The 17,131-nt window shown below is 42.9% G+C and overlaps 1 protein-coding gene across 9 annotated transcripts; it reads left to right on the top strand.

Annotated features, from left to right (window-relative positions):
• The first annotated feature begins 5,193 nt into the window (after positions 1–5,193).
• Positions 5,194–16,533, top strand: SPP2 (secreted phosphoprotein 2). Of its 9 annotated transcripts, none has more exons than XR_003987748.1 (8): positions 5,194–5,314; positions 5,407–5,531; positions 6,951–7,073; positions 8,532–8,642; positions 10,566–10,620; positions 11,003–11,110; positions 13,072–13,134; positions 15,107–16,533. XR_003987748.1 is itself a non-coding variant. In XM_030454227.1 (7 exons), exons 1-6 carry the CDS (start codon positions 5,266–5,268, stop codon positions 11,098–11,100), a joined length of 561 nt encoding a protein of 186 aa, XP_030310087.1. In that variant the 5' UTR covers positions 5,194–5,265; the 3' UTR covers positions 11,101–11,110; positions 15,182–16,533. The 9 variants fall into 9 exon arrangements, 6 of the variants coding, with proteins under 6 accessions (XP_030310087.1, XP_030310084.1, XP_030310086.1 ...); XR_003987749.1 differs by lacking the exon at positions 13,072–13,134 and adding an exon at positions 11,436–11,738 and having other exon boundaries at positions 15,182–16,533; XR_003987747.1 differs by lacking the exons at positions 13,072–13,134; positions 15,107–16,533 and adding exons at positions 11,436–11,522; positions 11,621–12,687.
• Positions 16,534–17,131: the final 598 nt, after the last annotated feature.

Genomic DNA, 17,131 nt, shown 5'->3' with positions numbered 1-17,131 from the left:
TGTGTCCCTTCCCAAATACCAGGCTGCTGCTGAGCAGGGCATGACACAGAGCTCTGCCTGGAGTTGCCTGTTTGAATAATTCTTGGTTTTGCTGCTCATGACTAAAATAATTACCTAAAATATAGGCTGGTGTAAAGCTTGAGCTCACTGCCAGAAACTTTTAATCTAATGTTTAAGACCTTGTGTCACTGCTCAGAGACTCTAAAATACAGAAATAAAAATGACAGCTTTAGTATTTTAAGAATCCTTCAGGTTTGGACTTTTGTTTTATTCTGGTCGTAGATCTTTACGCTCTGTGAACTTAAGAAAAACATTCTAATTTTTTTATTGAGAGATAATTATAACTTGAAGAACTAAGTTTTGAAAGAATTAATAAATTCAAAAAACTCATGACTTGTGTTCCTCTGAATACACACCATGCAGGGGGGGCTGGATCTTGATGATCTTTAAGGTCTCTTCCAACCCCCACCGTTCCATGATTCTATGACTTGCAACCAGAAACAACCCTTTGTGTTTTGAATTACACCTGTGCTGAGGCTGAAACAGCATTAAAAGGCAATGCTAGTAATGGGGCTGAGTGCCAGGAAGGCTGAGCCTCTGGCAGCAGGGCAAGCCACTCCTCAAAATAAATGGCAGTATGAAGCTCACAAGGGACAGGGTGTGACAGTGGTGGCTGCACTTGGAAGCTGATGCTTTCAGAAATAGGTGAATTTTTTGTCTGGTTTCATTGAGGATTTCAAGTTTCACCACAGCTTGATTTGGCCAGTGGTTGCAAATAGCTTTCACTAAGAATGCAAAAGGATATAACAGCTGAACTATTTGAGAATGTGCCCTAGAGATAGGAGGGAAACCTTGACAATCATCAGCATAGTCAGCATAACTTTAAAAAAATAATTAAAAGGAGTAATAGCTCTTTGGCTTTCAGGTGGCAGTCTTTGCATCTGCAGGTAATATTTGCCTTGCATCAGCTGCAGAGCTGTGCCAGTGATTCCATAAGAGCTATTTCTACTGACCTGGCAGGAACAGGAAATATAAATATTTGAAGTTTCAAAGGCTCAGAGTAATGAAGTGAGACCTCTGTGATTCTGCTGCAGCCTCTGATGTTTCAGAACAGTGATCTGGGGTGTGTTATTGAGGTTTTGTTTGCTGTAATGTGTGCTTTCTGTTGCTTCACTCTCAAAGTCCACTTCCAGCAGCAGGCACTGTGTAGGTGTAGGTTGTGTTCATTAGACCAGCAGGTATGGTGCCCCTCAGATGTGAGTGCAAAGGCACTACCTCAACATCTGTACTGAAAGGATCCCTTAGTCTTTGTAAAATAAGGTATCAGTTCCAGTGGTTTTCAGTATTGACATAAACCAACTCAGTGAGATCTCTTGGAGCCCTGGTAAACCTTGCAGAGCATGAAACTTCCATGGTATAAACTCCAAACTTATGCAATGCATCTGATTTCATCCTTAATATTGAAAGTGTGGGAAGCTGAGGTGTCACTGTATTGACTCATCTTGGCTTTACTCTTCTTTTGACCCTATAGATCTGGAGAGCAGAAAGCTGTGAGACATGCAGCCAAGGTGGCTACCATCATAGGGTGTCACCTGGGGAGGGAGTGGCAGCAAACGGGGAAACTGGAAGAGCAAAGACTTCCCTCTTCAGCTGGGGAACCTTCCGGAGCTCATGGGCAGTGTCCTCTCTGGCTGTACAGTGGATTGCTCCAGGAACATGCAGGCAAGATTTGAAGTGAATTAAAGCTTAGTCTCTGCTGGTGTATGAATTATGGATCAGGTCTCAAAGCTTCTGTTATTCTGAGAAAAATCTAGAAGCCTTTCTCCTATCTCCATCAGTTGATGTCAATACAACAGTCTTCTACATGCATGATGAAGTTACACATAAAGAAGTTTTAGAAAGACTTGGTTTTGCCAGTGCCATTCTGAGTGAGGTAGAGGAAAAAAAGGAAGAGGATGTGTCCTGGTTTGGGCCAGGATAAAGGTGGTTTTCTGTTTCTGTACTTTTGCTTTTAGCTAAGTCCCTTGTAAGTAGTCTCTCTGAAATTAACAGCAAAAAAAGGAAGAGGATGCTTTGAATGTAGTTGTATTTTCTTTTATCTAAATTCATTATCATTAACTCATGACCTAAACTCATTTATCACTAGCTTTCATCTGTCATCTGAATGTCCAGAAAAAAAGGGATTACAAATATCTCCTCCATGCCTGAGATGCTGTTTAGACTGTTTTCAGTGTACAGGCATGTGATGCTGCTGGGTGGTTTACGTTTCAAATGAAAACACATCTTGTAATTATCAAAATTTCACTCACAAAGAAATTATTGTTCTCCCAGTTGTCTGGGAACAGAGCTGACTTGATTGCTGGGACTGAAAGTGATCTGAAAATAGTCATCTAACAGAAGGTCTTTAATTCCCTGTTTTCTTAAATAGCACATAATGTTTGCCCTGTAGATAAAATTAGATATAACCCCCTCCAAGCCCCAGGGTGCTTGGCATCTAAAAGTTGCTGGTAGTCCTTAAATTGTGAAGGTTTTCTCCACCTTACCCCCTCTCAAGTTTGAAAAGATTCTGTATTCTTGATGGTTTAACATTTTCCTTTCTAAAAGGATGTAGATATATGTGCCCATGTGCCTTTTCTGTCTGCTCTGCAAGCTCTCCAAGTCTTCTTAAGCTTCTTTTTTCCAGTTAAGCAGGGGGGAAATACCATCCTGATCAGAGACATCATGAGCTCCATTGCTGCTGCTGCTGCAACCAGAAGCCTTCATAGAACTGCAGACAAAATTTGTGGCTTCTCCCCAGGGTTGTATAATGTCTGGGTCATCTTCCCATAAAAGCCTGTATAATTCCCTGGGATGTGGAAGGCAGAAGCAATAGGGCAGCTGGTGACATGTCAGAAACATTTAGTGTCTCATTTTTTGCACCTTCTCCACTTTTTTCTGCCCTTTTTTTTTGGTTGGAGACAAAGGCTTCACCTTTCATCACTTCTCCATGTGCCACAGCACTGTTCCCCACAATGACTGATACTGTCTAGGAATTTGTGGCAGGTTCCTTATCACTGGAGGCCACAAGCTGGTCCATAGAGGAAGGGAAGGATGCTGTCTTCTTTCAAGAACACTGGACAGGTAGTACTGTGGAGATGCATTACCTGCAAATGGTGACAACACTGCACCCTGCTCAGACTTGTCTTTCTTCCCACTATCATGTGGCCCAAGCTGTTCTCCCCACAGACCCTCCTTTCTTCCTGCTTCCATCCTGCCCACCCCTAATTTCTACCTCTTCCCAAACTCCTGTCTCTGTTTGGGTTCAGCACCCTCAACTCCAGTGTGCCTTTGACATGGATGCTGTATGAAACCAATTTTGCCGTAATGTGAATCTACTGGAGTCTATAATGTATCTGTGGAGGGACAGAGGAAATATTTACCAACTTCATTACAGACTTAATGAGCCAGGATTCAGAGAGGTGGAATAGCAAATGTCTCCATTTTCTGGATGCCACAAAGCCAGAGCTCAGCAGAGGAAATCTCATTTCATTAAACGATTTTATTTTCAAGCAGTACTCTGCATTACTAGAATCCTGCTGGCAGCATTTTCTCGAAGCTACTATAAGAGGAAAATCTTTAAAGCCTGCAGTTGTTTCAGTTGTTAAAATTGCTGTTGGACAGTCTACAGCACCGTGGCTCAGCAGTTAAGAAGCATACATAAGTTTTACATATTCAGGTTCTGGTGGAACATTAACTTGTCCTGGCATAGGAGAGGCAGATGGTTCCCTTTCTGGGGATGAAGTCAGAAGCTCTATGTAATCCAGACTGCTGCAGCAAATCGGTGGTGAACATGCTGGAAAACAATATGGACCTTGGGGCTCCAAATGCAAGTTTTTTCCATCTAGTGGTTTGAGCTGTTTCATTGCTTGTGTTTCATTACCACAACAACGTGGCTGATAACAGAGAAACCACTGTAGGAGCAGGTCAAACAGCACATCAGGTGGTTTTCTCCTTGATTTGAGGCAGCATGGTCTTGGCTCTGGTTGCAGAGAAGTTGGGCACAGCCCTGTTTGGCTGCTGTCCTGCAATCTGACAATTTAACAATGAGAAGCAACTTTATTCTCTTCCTTCTAAAATCTGAGCCTTGGTAGTTCACATATTGCCACCACTTTCCTTGAGTGCTTGTCTTTCATGAAGGTTTAAAAATGACCCTGTGCCACATAGTTCAAGTAGAACTGAGATTTGAAGGAGGAACTGCACACACACAGGATCTCCAAAATCAGCATGGTTAGACACATCTCTGCCTTGTGAACAGGCAGCAATGGATGAACTTGTTCAAACAAGTTGATTTTCCTCCCAACACCCATGGGCCCAAAAGCATCTCTGAACCTTACCAGAAGTGTTCCCGTGGTGCTATTGTGGGTTACTTGTGGTAGAGTGATAACATACATTGCCTGAATCTGGAAACCAAAACAAGTAGATAGCTTCAGCTACCTAATGCCGAAGTGTATCTAGCTTAGCCCTCTAAGTTCATATGGTGTTTTCATTACTGAAGTCAGGCCATAATTTTCCAAAAATCCCCTTAATTTCCTGAAATTGAAGCCTGAGCATCATAGGGCAACCCAAATGTCCACAGCTGCTCAGTTGTTTCGTTAACTGGGACCAGATTTGGAAAGATTCAGAGCAATGAGGGAGCTCTCCTGGCACATACCAAATAGAGGTCCCAGGAACTTGCATGGCAAACAGACCTGGGGTGTCACAAGGTTCTGCCATGTGCCAAGGTGGCTTCTGTTGGACGCTTTGACCTGCAGGGTAGTGGTGTTAAACAGGTCCACATTGGGTGGGTTCCCATTCCATGCTGGGGAATCATCCTTTCCTTGGGGAATACCGGCTTGTAAGTGCTTCCAGTTTCTGATGAGACACAAAGGTGCTGGGCCTGGTGCTAAGGAAAGAGTAGGGTCACCACATGGCTAAAAGTGAACAAAATAACTAGGTTCTGCCTTTGGCAATGGAGATACCAGGATTTCAGTGCTCTCTTTTAGATGCAGTCCTGAGAAAAAGACACTGTACCCCATTTCTTATCAGAGAACTGCTAAGTGGAGAAAACCTGACACCAAATATTTACTCTTGGATCAATTCTGTTTAAAGTGTAATGTTTGTAGCAGAGCTTGAACACAGGAAGGTCAAATGTAGGATCAAGGTTACATTTATATAAAGACTGAGGAATATGTCCTGGGAACCCTTGCTTTGAAAGGGAAAAGACCAGAGGATTTTGGAAGTTAAACTATGAGGATCTTAATTTTTGTCTTGGTGTTAGGTGTTTTCTCATGTTTGGGTAAGTTGTTCCAGGTGTAAGCTCCTTTTCTTTCTTGTGGTGGTTTTGGAGGTACACTACAAGACCACACTGAACTTTTACATCTGTCTCAGGATTCCCAGTGTATGACTATGAGCTCCCTGTCACAGAAGAAGCTCTCAATGTTTCTATTGCAAGGATCAACTCCCAGTCATGGGGGACAAACCTGTATGGTGTTGTCAGGAGCCGTGTCACAAGAGTAAGTGCACAGTTGATGAAGATCCTTTATCTGAAATAGGCTTTGCCATGGTGGAAAACTTTTTTTATTTTATTTTTTTACCCAGTGCTGGAGACTCAGATTTAGTTGAAACATTCTGATGTTGTTTGGAAGAGGGATTGGGGAGTTATCGGAAGCTGTGGCTTTAGGAACCTAAATATTCTTTGTGTGCTGGTTTGTAATTAAAAATACTTCAGGAGTTTAACTTTTCCACCCTTAGAATAGACATCTTTGAGCTATGTCTTGTAAGATTCCAAAGTCCAAAACTAGTGGTTTTAAATGCCTCCAGCTAATTGCTTTGCTTTGGGCATAAAGTAACCTGGTTCATCTGATGGTCTTTGATGATGTGAACAGAGATTGGAGAAAGAATCCTGAATGTGTGTGGTGGTATTTAATTGGCAGTGCTGACTGTCTCTACACACTAATTGTGGTTGAAATCTTCTAGTGTGTAAATGCTGGCATGAAACACTTTCTAAATTTTTGTTACTAAGGATTGTATTGGACCCCTAAAGTTACGGGAGTGAATGCTGCCTAATTTTTCACATCCATGTTCCTGAACATTCTCAGAACCATTCTGCCTATAGATAGTGTGTATCAAGTCTTCTGCACAAATGAATGATGGGATGACTTTTGGATTGATATAGTTAGGAAATATAGGAATATATTATATTATATATTAATTTTCAATACATAAATATTTTTGTATAAGGAAAAAAACTTGCAAGCAGTGGGTTTTACTCTTCATTCTGGGTGTTTTATTTGTTTGTTTGGGTGTTTTTTTTGTCTCCCATCTTGAGCCTAATCATTGATGAGACTGTGAGAAAGAGAAAGGAAAATCCTCATGTATTATGAAAGGAACCAAACTCTAAAGCTTGCAGTGCAGCATGTCCACTGCCCACTGAGGCACCTGAACTGACAAGGAGCAGCTCTATAAACTGCAATTATTCAACTGCTCGTAGTCATGGGATTTACTTTCCAAGTTATCTATTCGCAGCAGACCTCCCAGCAATCAAGGCAGAGCTGTTGCTAACAGGTTCCCACAGAAGAGGGGTGGCATGCAAAGGTAATGCTGTATTTATCTGCCTTTGACAGTGATAGTTTCCTCAGCTGGCTCTGAGAAACAGAAACAACCCACAATGGTTGTGGGGGTTCCAGTGAAACCCCCCTGCAAACTTGTTCTACGTCACTGCTACCAAATCTGCCTAAGGGGGCAGCTCCTGAACGCATTAAAATATTCTTTCTCACACATAAGAATCTGCTCCAAATTGGGCACTGCCCCATGATGCCACCATATATTGTTCCTACGTGCCTGAGTTCCTTGTGGCAGCAAGGTTGCCATGCAGTGGGCACAGAAGAATGACTGTCACTAATTTTATGTTGTATTGCCTTTCTGTTTTCTAGGTTGAGATGTGGAACAGTGACGATTACAGACTAGAGCTGCAGTTCAGCATTCGTGAAACTGTGTGCACCAAAGCTTCAGGGAGAGACCCATTCACCTGTGACTTCAAAATAGGACCCTTTGTGGTAAGGACCTCTTGTGTGAAGGGAAACCCACTGCTCTGTGCAGGAGGCTCTCAGGACATAGAATCATTAAAGTTGGAAAACACTTCTAAGATCATTAAGTCCAACCATCTACACAACATCACCGTGCCCACCAAACCCAGTCCTGAAGTGCTATGACCACACATTTTTTGAACACCTCCAGGGATGGTGACTTCACCACTGCCCTGGGCAGCCTGTTCCTATGCCTGGCCACTCTTTCTGTAAAGAAATTTTTCAAATATCCAATCTGCACTTGAGCCCATTTAAAACATGTTAAAACATGTTCATGTGTTAAACACCACTGCCCACCTGAAAGCAAAATCAAACCCAAACAAACAGAACCTACAACATGGAGGTGGTGTTAGGTGGAAAGGCTCAGTACATGGAAGTTCTTCTGCCTGCTCAGTGGGGAATACTGGAAACACTCTGAGGTGAAAAGAGGATGTGTGTCCTGGGAGCAGCATGTGGTGAAAGTGTCTGTGTGCTTTGGGACCAGGTTCTGGAAGTACTTCTCTGTGCACATTTATTTTTGTCAAAACATTGTTCCTATTGCAAGCTTCTGAGTGGTTGTGTCATAACTGCTTGCACAAATGTGACACAGCCTATGCAGTAGCTGTGTGTCAGACGTCCACAGAGCTTATCTCTGGTTCTTTGTCCTGCTCCAAGCTGAGCTCTTCTTGCTTCACTTTCCTCTGTGATTGGCTGCCAAACTTATCTGCCCTTCCTGGGAATACTCTTTGGGAAAGAGGAGGGATTCTGGGAAGACACTGAACAGATGGTGCAGAGGCTTTCTTTCCTCATGAGTCACGCTACTACCCCAGCAGGTGGTGCTTTACCCTATGAGGAGCAGGGTAAGCATCTAAATGTCCTTTCCAGTATTGCTACCCTGGAGCTAAGGAGCTTGTGTGTGTGTGGATGGGACTACGGGGAACTGATGGTAGTTGCTGGGTTTTCTTTAAAGATGCAGGGTTGGCTGCTGTGAAGTTATTGCTGTATACTAAACAGATCACTCTTCTTGGGGCAATAGGGTATAGAAGATAGTGTAGGGTTTGCTGGAGCTTCTGTCAAGTCATAGAGACATTTTCTTTAAAGATAGGTGAAACTTCTAGAACTGGAGCTGCAGTCAGCAGAGCCCTGCACAGCTCATTGTTGTGTGTGGTGCCAGTGCCATAGAAAGAATTAGGATATTTTCTTGTACCATGAGCAGTCTCAAGACTTCATGCAGCTAATAGGCAGTTGGGTATCTATAACTTGTCTGTAGCCATTTGCTGCCAAAATCTACTCCAGAAAGTTTTAAGGTGTGTAACCTTGCTTGAATTTCTTCCTTTTGGAATTTGTTTTTAAATCCTGCACTGGTTCCCTTCCCCGTTGAAACTCCAGTGGGAGGATTGGTAATGTAGCTTGGCTGTACATGATTTTCTCTGTTTTGATCTGTTACAGCCAACCAGTTTCTGCAGCAGTGTGGTGGAAGTCTCTGGAGAGCTGATCTCGAACATTGTTGTCCAGTGCCGTGGAGGCAGATACAGCTCCGAATCTATCAGCAGTGAGGAGGTAGGGAAGGAGAAACCCAAATTTTTGCTGCCTGGGGGAGTGAGAAGTCTGCTTATTCTCTTTTAAGGAGGGGTCAGGTTTATATATGTCAACTGCAACTCCTGTTGCCATTGGAGGTTTTGATCAGAAAATTGAACCAATGTGTTTCCTGTAATGCCTCACTTTCTGTCAGCTGAGAGGTTTGACCTTGTGTAAAGGAGACTCAGGGAGAGGGTGAATCTGCAGCAGGCTGGCACATCCAATGGTCTTTCCTCAATGACATGTGGAGTATATTCCAGGGAACTGGGGGTGTTCAGTCTGGAGAAGAGGAGGTTCAGGGGAGACCTCATCACTCTACAACTCCCTGAAAGGAGGTTGAAGCCAGGGGGGGGGTTGGTCTCTTCTCGCAGGCAGCTCCCAGCAAGACAAGAGGGCATGGACTTTAGCTCTGCCAGGGGAGGTTTAGGTTGGATATTAGGAAAAGTTCTTTCCAGAGAGGGTGATCAGACATTGGAATGGGCTGCCCAGGGAGATGGTGGATTCTCCATCACTGGAGGTTTTTAAGAAGAGACTGAATGTGGCACTCAGTGCCATGGTTTGGTACCACAATGGCAGTGGATCAAGGGTTGGACTTGAGGATCTCAGAGGTCCTTTCCAACCTGGATGATTCTGTGACTCTGTGGACAGCAGTGATTGGCACATTTTGGAAACAGAAACAAACACTGATGGCTGTGGCTGTGTTACCAAATCCAGTTCCCAAATGAGCATGTAAGCACAGTATACCTGAAGGACATTGGCTCTCCTGGGATTTGTGTTCTCTTTTTGAGCTCTCATTTGGGTTTTAAGGTGGGATTAAATGCCACCCCAAGCTATGAATTCCTGCTAGCTGTTTTCAAATCATGGTAGTGCCAACTTTTTCCATGAACTGACACTTGAAGCTGGGTGCCTGCACTTGCAATGCAGATCTACAGGGGGCGTTGAATCAGGAGATATGGACAGTTTTTATTTCTGGAAGGTGGAAGTGACTAACTGAATAATATCAAGCAAGTAGGATTCTGTGTCACCTTCTCCTGATTTGAATTGCCAGCTTAGCTTGTAATTTTTATTACTTTTAAAATTTTTTTTTCCCTCAGAATCTCTATTCATAGCTAGTAGTGAGTGCACCACAGGAATTCTTGATTTGCAGAGCAGGGCTACTCCATGTGATGTACTGAAATATGTAAAGCAGTCTTGGATGTTCAGTATGTCATCTGCGGGTTAAGCATAACTCTTGTTTAATAGGGCACTCACCATAAACACTTACTTTACAAGCAGACATCCTCCTGTAAGTCTTCTCCAACCATCATTTTAAACTTCACTACTGCTGCCAATACTGCTCCTGGGAAATATATTTCCTGCAATATTAATAGGGAGAAAATGCCAAAGGGAATTATTGCACATGAGAAGGAAAGTATTTCTCTCTGAAGAAATAAGTGCACTGCAGATTTTGCTCCAGTACAAGGGATCTCAACCTGGTTCACTGTGGATGGTGTTGGTGTGGCTGTAGAACTTGTGGCATTTCTGTAGGAGAAGGAATTCTGACTGGCCAAAGCTGGGATAATATTACTGAGGTAGAGATCAATGAAAGAATAGTCTAGAGAGCTTTTAGAAGAGCAATTTGGGATACATGAGTCAAAGAAGCACCCTGTGTGACTGCAAGAGTCTAACTCTCCTCTCCTGGCTGTATCTGCACTACAGTAAGGTCAGGGGAAGCCTTAAGTAAAAACATGTTGACCTGAGAGCCTACATGTGACCACAGACTTCCTATCAGCAGTAACTTTGTTTTCAGAGAAATCAATAATGAAGTTTGGAATTATTTCAGTGATCACGTAGTACCTGAGGAAGTGAAGGAGAAGCAGACTTCTTGACAGATGAGCTTTTTAAAGAAACTTCTTTCGTTTTCAGATGATGCATGTGCCAGTAATGAGCCCCAGCAGGCAAGGAAGCAGTCCCAGAGAAGGTGAGCCATTTCTGCCTTGCTGGTCTGTCATGGCACATGGAGGTTTGCCTTTTCAATCATCTCTTTCAGCCACCTGATGGTCATCTGTCTGAGGGAGAAGAAGATCTGGCAGACCAGCAGTTTGCTTGAGTCACAGCCAGCTGTTCTTTCCTGTCCACAGGGGTGTCTCACTGGGGAAACTGTGAGGGCCGTAGGTTTCAAAATAGGGCAAATGATGAGCTTTTTATACTCTGTGAAACATGTTCTGGGTTGCCAGGCTTGTGCTTTCCAAACCAATACTTATGTGCATCCTTGGGGTTGTCTTGATGTTATGCTGAATGCTGTACTAAAATGTGTTTGAACATGTATAACACTCATGTATCTCTGTGTTATTTCTTAAAAGATTTATTTGCTCCTGAAGCCTTGCCTTCAAGGAGAAGAGGCAGCAGACGTGAAGATTGGCACAGATCCAGCTATTTCAGCTCTGCCAAGATTGAATAGTGTGGCTTGGGTGAGTACAATTTTATTCACCCCAGAATGCAAGTCTGGCAGCACAGTGGGGGAAGTGGCTACTCTTTGGATGAAGGACTTCTTTGGGAAGAACTTTGCTGCTTGGCTATACCCATGTTAAAAGGCATTTTGCTATAGGCATTTGTCAGAGTTGTGTATGGGGAAGTTCAATGAGAGGGCACAAATAACACTGTCAGCACCCTCAACAAAGTTTGATGGTGTGGCAACCTCTGGTCCCTGTGATAGGGCTCACAGAACAAGGGTCTGACCAGTTGTCGAGGCAGCAGGAGATAATTTTTATTTTCCTCTGATTGCTTCACTCCTAGGAAGATATCCCAACTACAGAGCTCCCAGCTCACTCTCAAGTAGCCCATCCTGGATGTTCACACACACACCTGTGTCCCACTGTGCAGGTAGTGTGAATGAAAACCCAACTCCTGACCTGAGGTCAGCATTTGGCTCAGACCTTGAGCTACAGTTCATCCTTTTTACTTCCATCTCTCTTGGCTAGCAGAGACACATTCCTGTCCAATGTTTCCTGCATACGTTGGACATTACCCAAACTAGTTGCCCTTAGCAGAGGTGTGAGATCTGGAACATTCCCTCACTGTTTACGGGCAAAGACAAGGGTGAGTTGTTGGATGTCCCTTTCTGGACTCCCTGCAGAGAGTACCACAACTGAATGCTCCATGTGTGTCCAGCTCAAGTCAGGCCAGCTTCACTGGAAACAGGACACTTTCAGATGTAATTCAGCACTGATGCCTCACAAAAAACTAACACCTGTTACCCATAAATATATCCATGCTAAAACTCTCTGCGCTGAAGGAGACATCCCCACTATTCTCCCAGAAACTAGATATGAAAGGAAAATTCAGTCATTCTGCTAGCTCAGAACTTTGTTATTAAAATGATTTCATTAAATCCAAATGCAATTTTAGTTTATCCACAAGCCAGTAAAGATGATTAACTTGATGGTCTCAAAGGTCTTTTCCAACCAAGGTAATACTGTGATTCTGTGATAGGCTGTTTTAATTACTACTTTTCCTCTTATAGAAATCTCTTAAGTTTTCTAAATGTCTCTGAACTTCCTTGAGCATATTTCAGTGACATTCTGGTGTACACTTTGTCTCTAGTAGCTGGGTAGTTTTAATCCAAAGAAATGGTGTGGAAAGACTGAGACTTACTGAAGAGTAGCATAAGTTTGACTTTCTTTACCAAAGAAGAAAATGTCAAGTTTTGTAAATACCTGACCATTGTTAGCTTCCAAGAACCAGACCATCTCAACCTGTCAGGGTGTATTTCAAATGAACCTTCTTCAATAAATCTTCCAGAGAAGTCATGGGGAAGGAAGCCTATAAGCTCAAAATGGGCACACACCCTTTTCTTTGCATTTAGAAAGTGCCAGATGTCTTAAATTAATTCTTTGGTTCTTGAGGAGCTATCCCCATTAAGCAACAATCAAAATTATTTTGTATTCCTGTGTCTAATGCTTAACAATTCTCTCAACTAGCAGCAAGCTGTAAAATCCTCTTGAAAGAGAAGATGAAATAAATGGGAAGAGATGTATTATTCTTGAAATTATGTGCAGTTTGAGTTTTAATACTTTCTGCTCACTCTAGAGGATAGGTTGCAAGTGTCAGCTGTGGAGTGATGTTTCATACCAGTGTCCTAGGTTTTGGACATCTCAGAGGCAGATACATTGGGAAATAAAGGTAGATTTTCAAAACCCCTCAATATACCCCTCAAGACCCTCTGGTTTTTGGTACCTGGGTGTACAGGGCTACCATTACTCCAAGCTGTACTGTGGTGGCAGTGTTTGGTGGGGCATGGGATATACTCACTGTGTATTGGCAGTAGCTCAGCTGGCTCAGCCTAGCTGACAATGTTTGGGGGAGGCTGGGAAAACAGCAATTTAGTAATAAAAGACTTTAATCTCTTATTCAAAGAACCTGTTGTTGACAGGCAAAGCTGTACGAGTTCCTCTGAGAAATGAAACGTGATTCCTTTTTTAATGCAATAATACAGGTGGGTATAAAACTGCTGCAAAAATTACCCAAATGGATGAGAGAGGTTTTCATGCTGGATTTTACATTTTCTAGGTTGTCTTATCTTCTGGGCTACAGGAATTATTTCAGGGCAGTGCTGTGCCTGACTCTCTACAAGAAACTAGGCTAAATGATCTCAGTGGTGCTTTCTGGCTCTTTTTATTTATTAGAATGAGCTAAGTATTCAAAAGGAAAAAATCAGTGTAGCTATTATATACATAAGAACTTTTTCAAGTCTGCAGCCTTCAGAACACTGGTTTGCTGGTGCCTGCAGGAGCTGGCAAACTGCACATGAAAGAACCACATCAATGATTAATGAGCTTACTCCAGTGACAAGTCTTAATCAGATTTCCTGGATTTATTTCCCAGTGCATCTCTGGAACTGGGGAGGCTGTCAAATTCCCACGTCATGCTGTGGACCAGCCTCTCATCCAAATAGCTTGGGCACAGAAATGAGGAGTGACAGCAGTAGAGGCAGCAGCTGTACAACAGCTGATCACTGGTTAACAAGCATTCAGGTCATTAAAGTAGCTTGGGCTGGCAAACATGAGCAGAGCTTGTTAGAGCTTTGTCACCTGCTACAGTGTCAGCAAAGGGCATGTCACTGATGTAACCAATCCCCTGTTGAAATTTTGTGGGGAGGAGAGACTCTTGAAAGGATGCTGTTTGGCACATACAAAAGCCTTTCGAATGTGCATGGGTATGTGGGACTGTGGCTTCTGTTAAGATGGAATCTGCTTAATAGTGTGTGTGTGGCTCTAAATTGCAAGGAGCAGCCTAAAAAATGGCTCCAACTCACCCTGAAGGCAAAAGGAAAGGTCCCCAGTGCTCTGCTTTTCCAAAATGAACTGCTTAAGGCAGTTGTCTTTTGTGCAGGGTGGAGTCTGACCTATGATTTATGTCTGGAGTCTTGCCAGCAGTGCCTCATTTCCTTGAGCAGGAAAATTAAGAAGAAAGCTCCTGCCTTTGCTTGCAATATACATGTAGATTGTGCATGCTGATTTTTCTTTTACAGTCATTAATCACAAGGAAAGTGTTGTGGGTTTTGTTTTGTTTTGTTTTGTTTTGTTTTGTTTTTTTTAGCAGACAATCAAATTCCTTCTGTATCAAGCCTAGGGCCTGTGATTTCCTTCTTGAGTCTTCTACATTTTTTTAAAATATGACTCTCCTGCTGAGTTCTCACCTGGAGTAGCTCACTGGATGCTGTCATGGCACTTGTACAAACTGATGAGCAGCCTTGCAGTTGCAGAAGTGAATAGACTGTCATCCTTCAATGTTTGGGTGTTGGTTTTTTTACAGTTGAAGAATAACTGGCAAGATTGGACCTGCTCTCATACCAAAGAAATCCAGGAGCCAACCTTCAGAGTGAAACGGTTGCTTGTTTGTCTCTCTTAGAAAAATAAGAATGGATTAGGGTGCATAACCCTCATGGGGCACAGAAAGAAGAGCTTTTATCCCCTGTGACCTCATTAAAAAGTTACTTGATTTTGGTTCCAATTTTGTATTCTTATGGCTTCTACATTCTGCCTTTGTGTGTTTTTTTTTTTTCTCTCTGTTCACCCACCCTGCTTTCTCCAGTTCTCCGCAGTTTATTGCTTTCTGGGGAAAAAAAGTGAAGCATCAGAGGGAAGGAAAATCCCTGCGGAATGGGATCTGTTGTATATGCATGAGCTCCATATCAGATCAGCTTTGAGAGTGGAAGCTAGAGCAATTCATCACTTAAGCAATGTGAAGGAAATTAAGGGCTATCCTTACATTCTTCCTGCCCTGGAGTCTGCCTGTGATGGCTCAGTCTTTGGTGTCACCTGACATCTTGTGATAGGTTGTAGCAGATGAAGAAACAGCATGCTTGCAGCTGTTCAGAGGTGAAACAGACCCAGACAGGACCTTTCCTGATTCTCAGGTCAGATCATGGTGCAGGACTGGGACAGAGAGAGGAATTGCTGTGACAGTCTCTTGCTGCTTTATTTGAACAGCAGTGATTTTTGCCTTGCCCTTTGTCTGCCTCTTCTGCATCTGTTTTGAAGGATTAGACCCTCTGCTGCACTAGGAAATTTTCCTGCTTCTGGAGGATGCAAACTGTGAATGATTCCTTGACTACACTGTGCCTTTAGGCCTAATTTCACAGAATCACAGAATGTTTTAGGTTGGAAGAAACCTCCAAGATCATCCAGTCCAACCTTTGACCAGCACCATAAGCTAACTATTAAACCATGTCCTTAAGGACCAGGTTCAAGACCCTTAATGTAATTCCTGGAGGAAACCAACAGGACTTCACCAGAGGAACAGAAGCCTTCTTAAAGCCTACTTACTGTTCCATGTTGCATTTTGCAAGCACTAGGAACGAACTTTTCAAAGCTGGAATTTCCCATGTTCTCTCTTCTTCCTCATTCTTCTCTTGCCACTTAGTCCCCAGTGATGAGTGCAGTGGCTTGTCCTGGTTTTTCTTCCTGCATCCCCCATCTCCAGGGCTGGGCAGGTCCCAGATACTCCTGGACAAGCTGCTCTCAGAGAGTCACTTCATCCATCACTACCACACATGGGGACACTCTTTCATGGCACAAATTTATCCCTAAAGTTTTATTAACAAAATTGTCTTACTGAAAAAATTCAGGTTACCATGGTGACAAACTTACTGAAGGTACAAGCCTCAGCTACAGACTGCTGTAGAAGCAGTCACATGTTTTCTTAGAATCACATATCTCAGATTCCCTCTGCATATGGTACCTCTTATTGAGATACATTTGTCAGAAGACTTTGTACCAGCTTATAACCTCAACCATCTCTATTTTTGAGGCTTTACAATTGTTGTTGATTTGTGTCTCACGTTACATATTTCACTGCTGTTAATTTTTCTAGCAGTCCAATACTTATTTTTAATACTAATTAGCAACTGACATGACATTTTTTGCATATGTGAACTGTTTTGCCTATGCAGGTGTCTTTTTACAGACTCCTCATTGCGTGATTCTGATGCTAAACAAACTAATAAGCAACTCAGTGGAGTTTTTTTCCTAGCCCATGGATGTTTTGTTAGCTCTGTGAAGCATGCCACAAATTGTGAGCTATGACATTTCTCCCTGTTTTATTTTTTTTAAACTAGATTGGAAAATTAGAAGAATCCAGCATGTGAAGAATGAACCTGATGCAGTTTCCTTTTCTTTTTCATGGAAAACTCTCCTGTAATGATGTGACAGTCTTTTTGCTGTTATGTCAAGTGCCTATTGGATGAGTTCATGCCTGCACTTGTCAGTCAGTCCCTGCCTTCTGATGTGTTTGAGTTCACTGGGTGGGCTGTCTCTGACACCTGGTGTAGCTGTGTCCACCACATGTTGTACCATCTCATACTGATGCTATTAAAGGATGATTATTTCATCTGTTTGTTCTGCCTTGCTCTCTGGTTACTTGTAATTTTCTGCAATGCTTGTACATAATTACTGATTCGTGCAAAGTAATAGAGGCACTTAATTCCTTTTTCTCTAGGGTGCAGCAGCTGTGGACAAAGTCCCTTGCTATAGCTCCAGAGGAGTGAGTTTTAGCCCAGCAGTATTCTAACTTTAATGGGTACTTGTCCACTAATGGGGGCTCAGGGGAGGGTGGGGGAGCTGCCCTCTGCAGCCCTTGGGAAGGGAAAGGATACTATGCAGCTCAGGGTGTGTTTGTTTTTTAAGGCTTTACCACCAATTTGCTCTATGGTTTGGTGAGTTAAGGTGTAGACTGGAATTAGGGATGTGCTTCCACGCACACCAAGTTCACCTTGTACAGGTGGGACAACACTGGACATGGACAAGTAAGTGGCAAATAGTCAACAGAAGCTGTTCCAAAAGAAGCAGATGTGTAGGGAAGTCTGTTGTCCATAATGAAGGTACTGATGGTGTATTTTGTATATAGCTGGAATGATGGCAACGTTTTCGCTATATGCTGTGTTTGTGGCACAGCAGCCTGGATCAGCAGGACAATAAGGACTGAGCAGCCCT

Source organism: Calypte anna, chromosome 7, assembly GCF_003957555.1.
Source record: "Calypte anna isolate BGI_N300 chromosome 7, bCalAnn1_v1.p, whole genome shotgun sequence".
In the NCBI taxonomy this organism is placed as follows: domain Eukaryota; kingdom Metazoa; phylum Chordata; class Aves; order Apodiformes; family Trochilidae; genus Calypte; species Calypte anna.
This window is presented reverse-complemented; position numbering and strand designations above follow the sequence as displayed.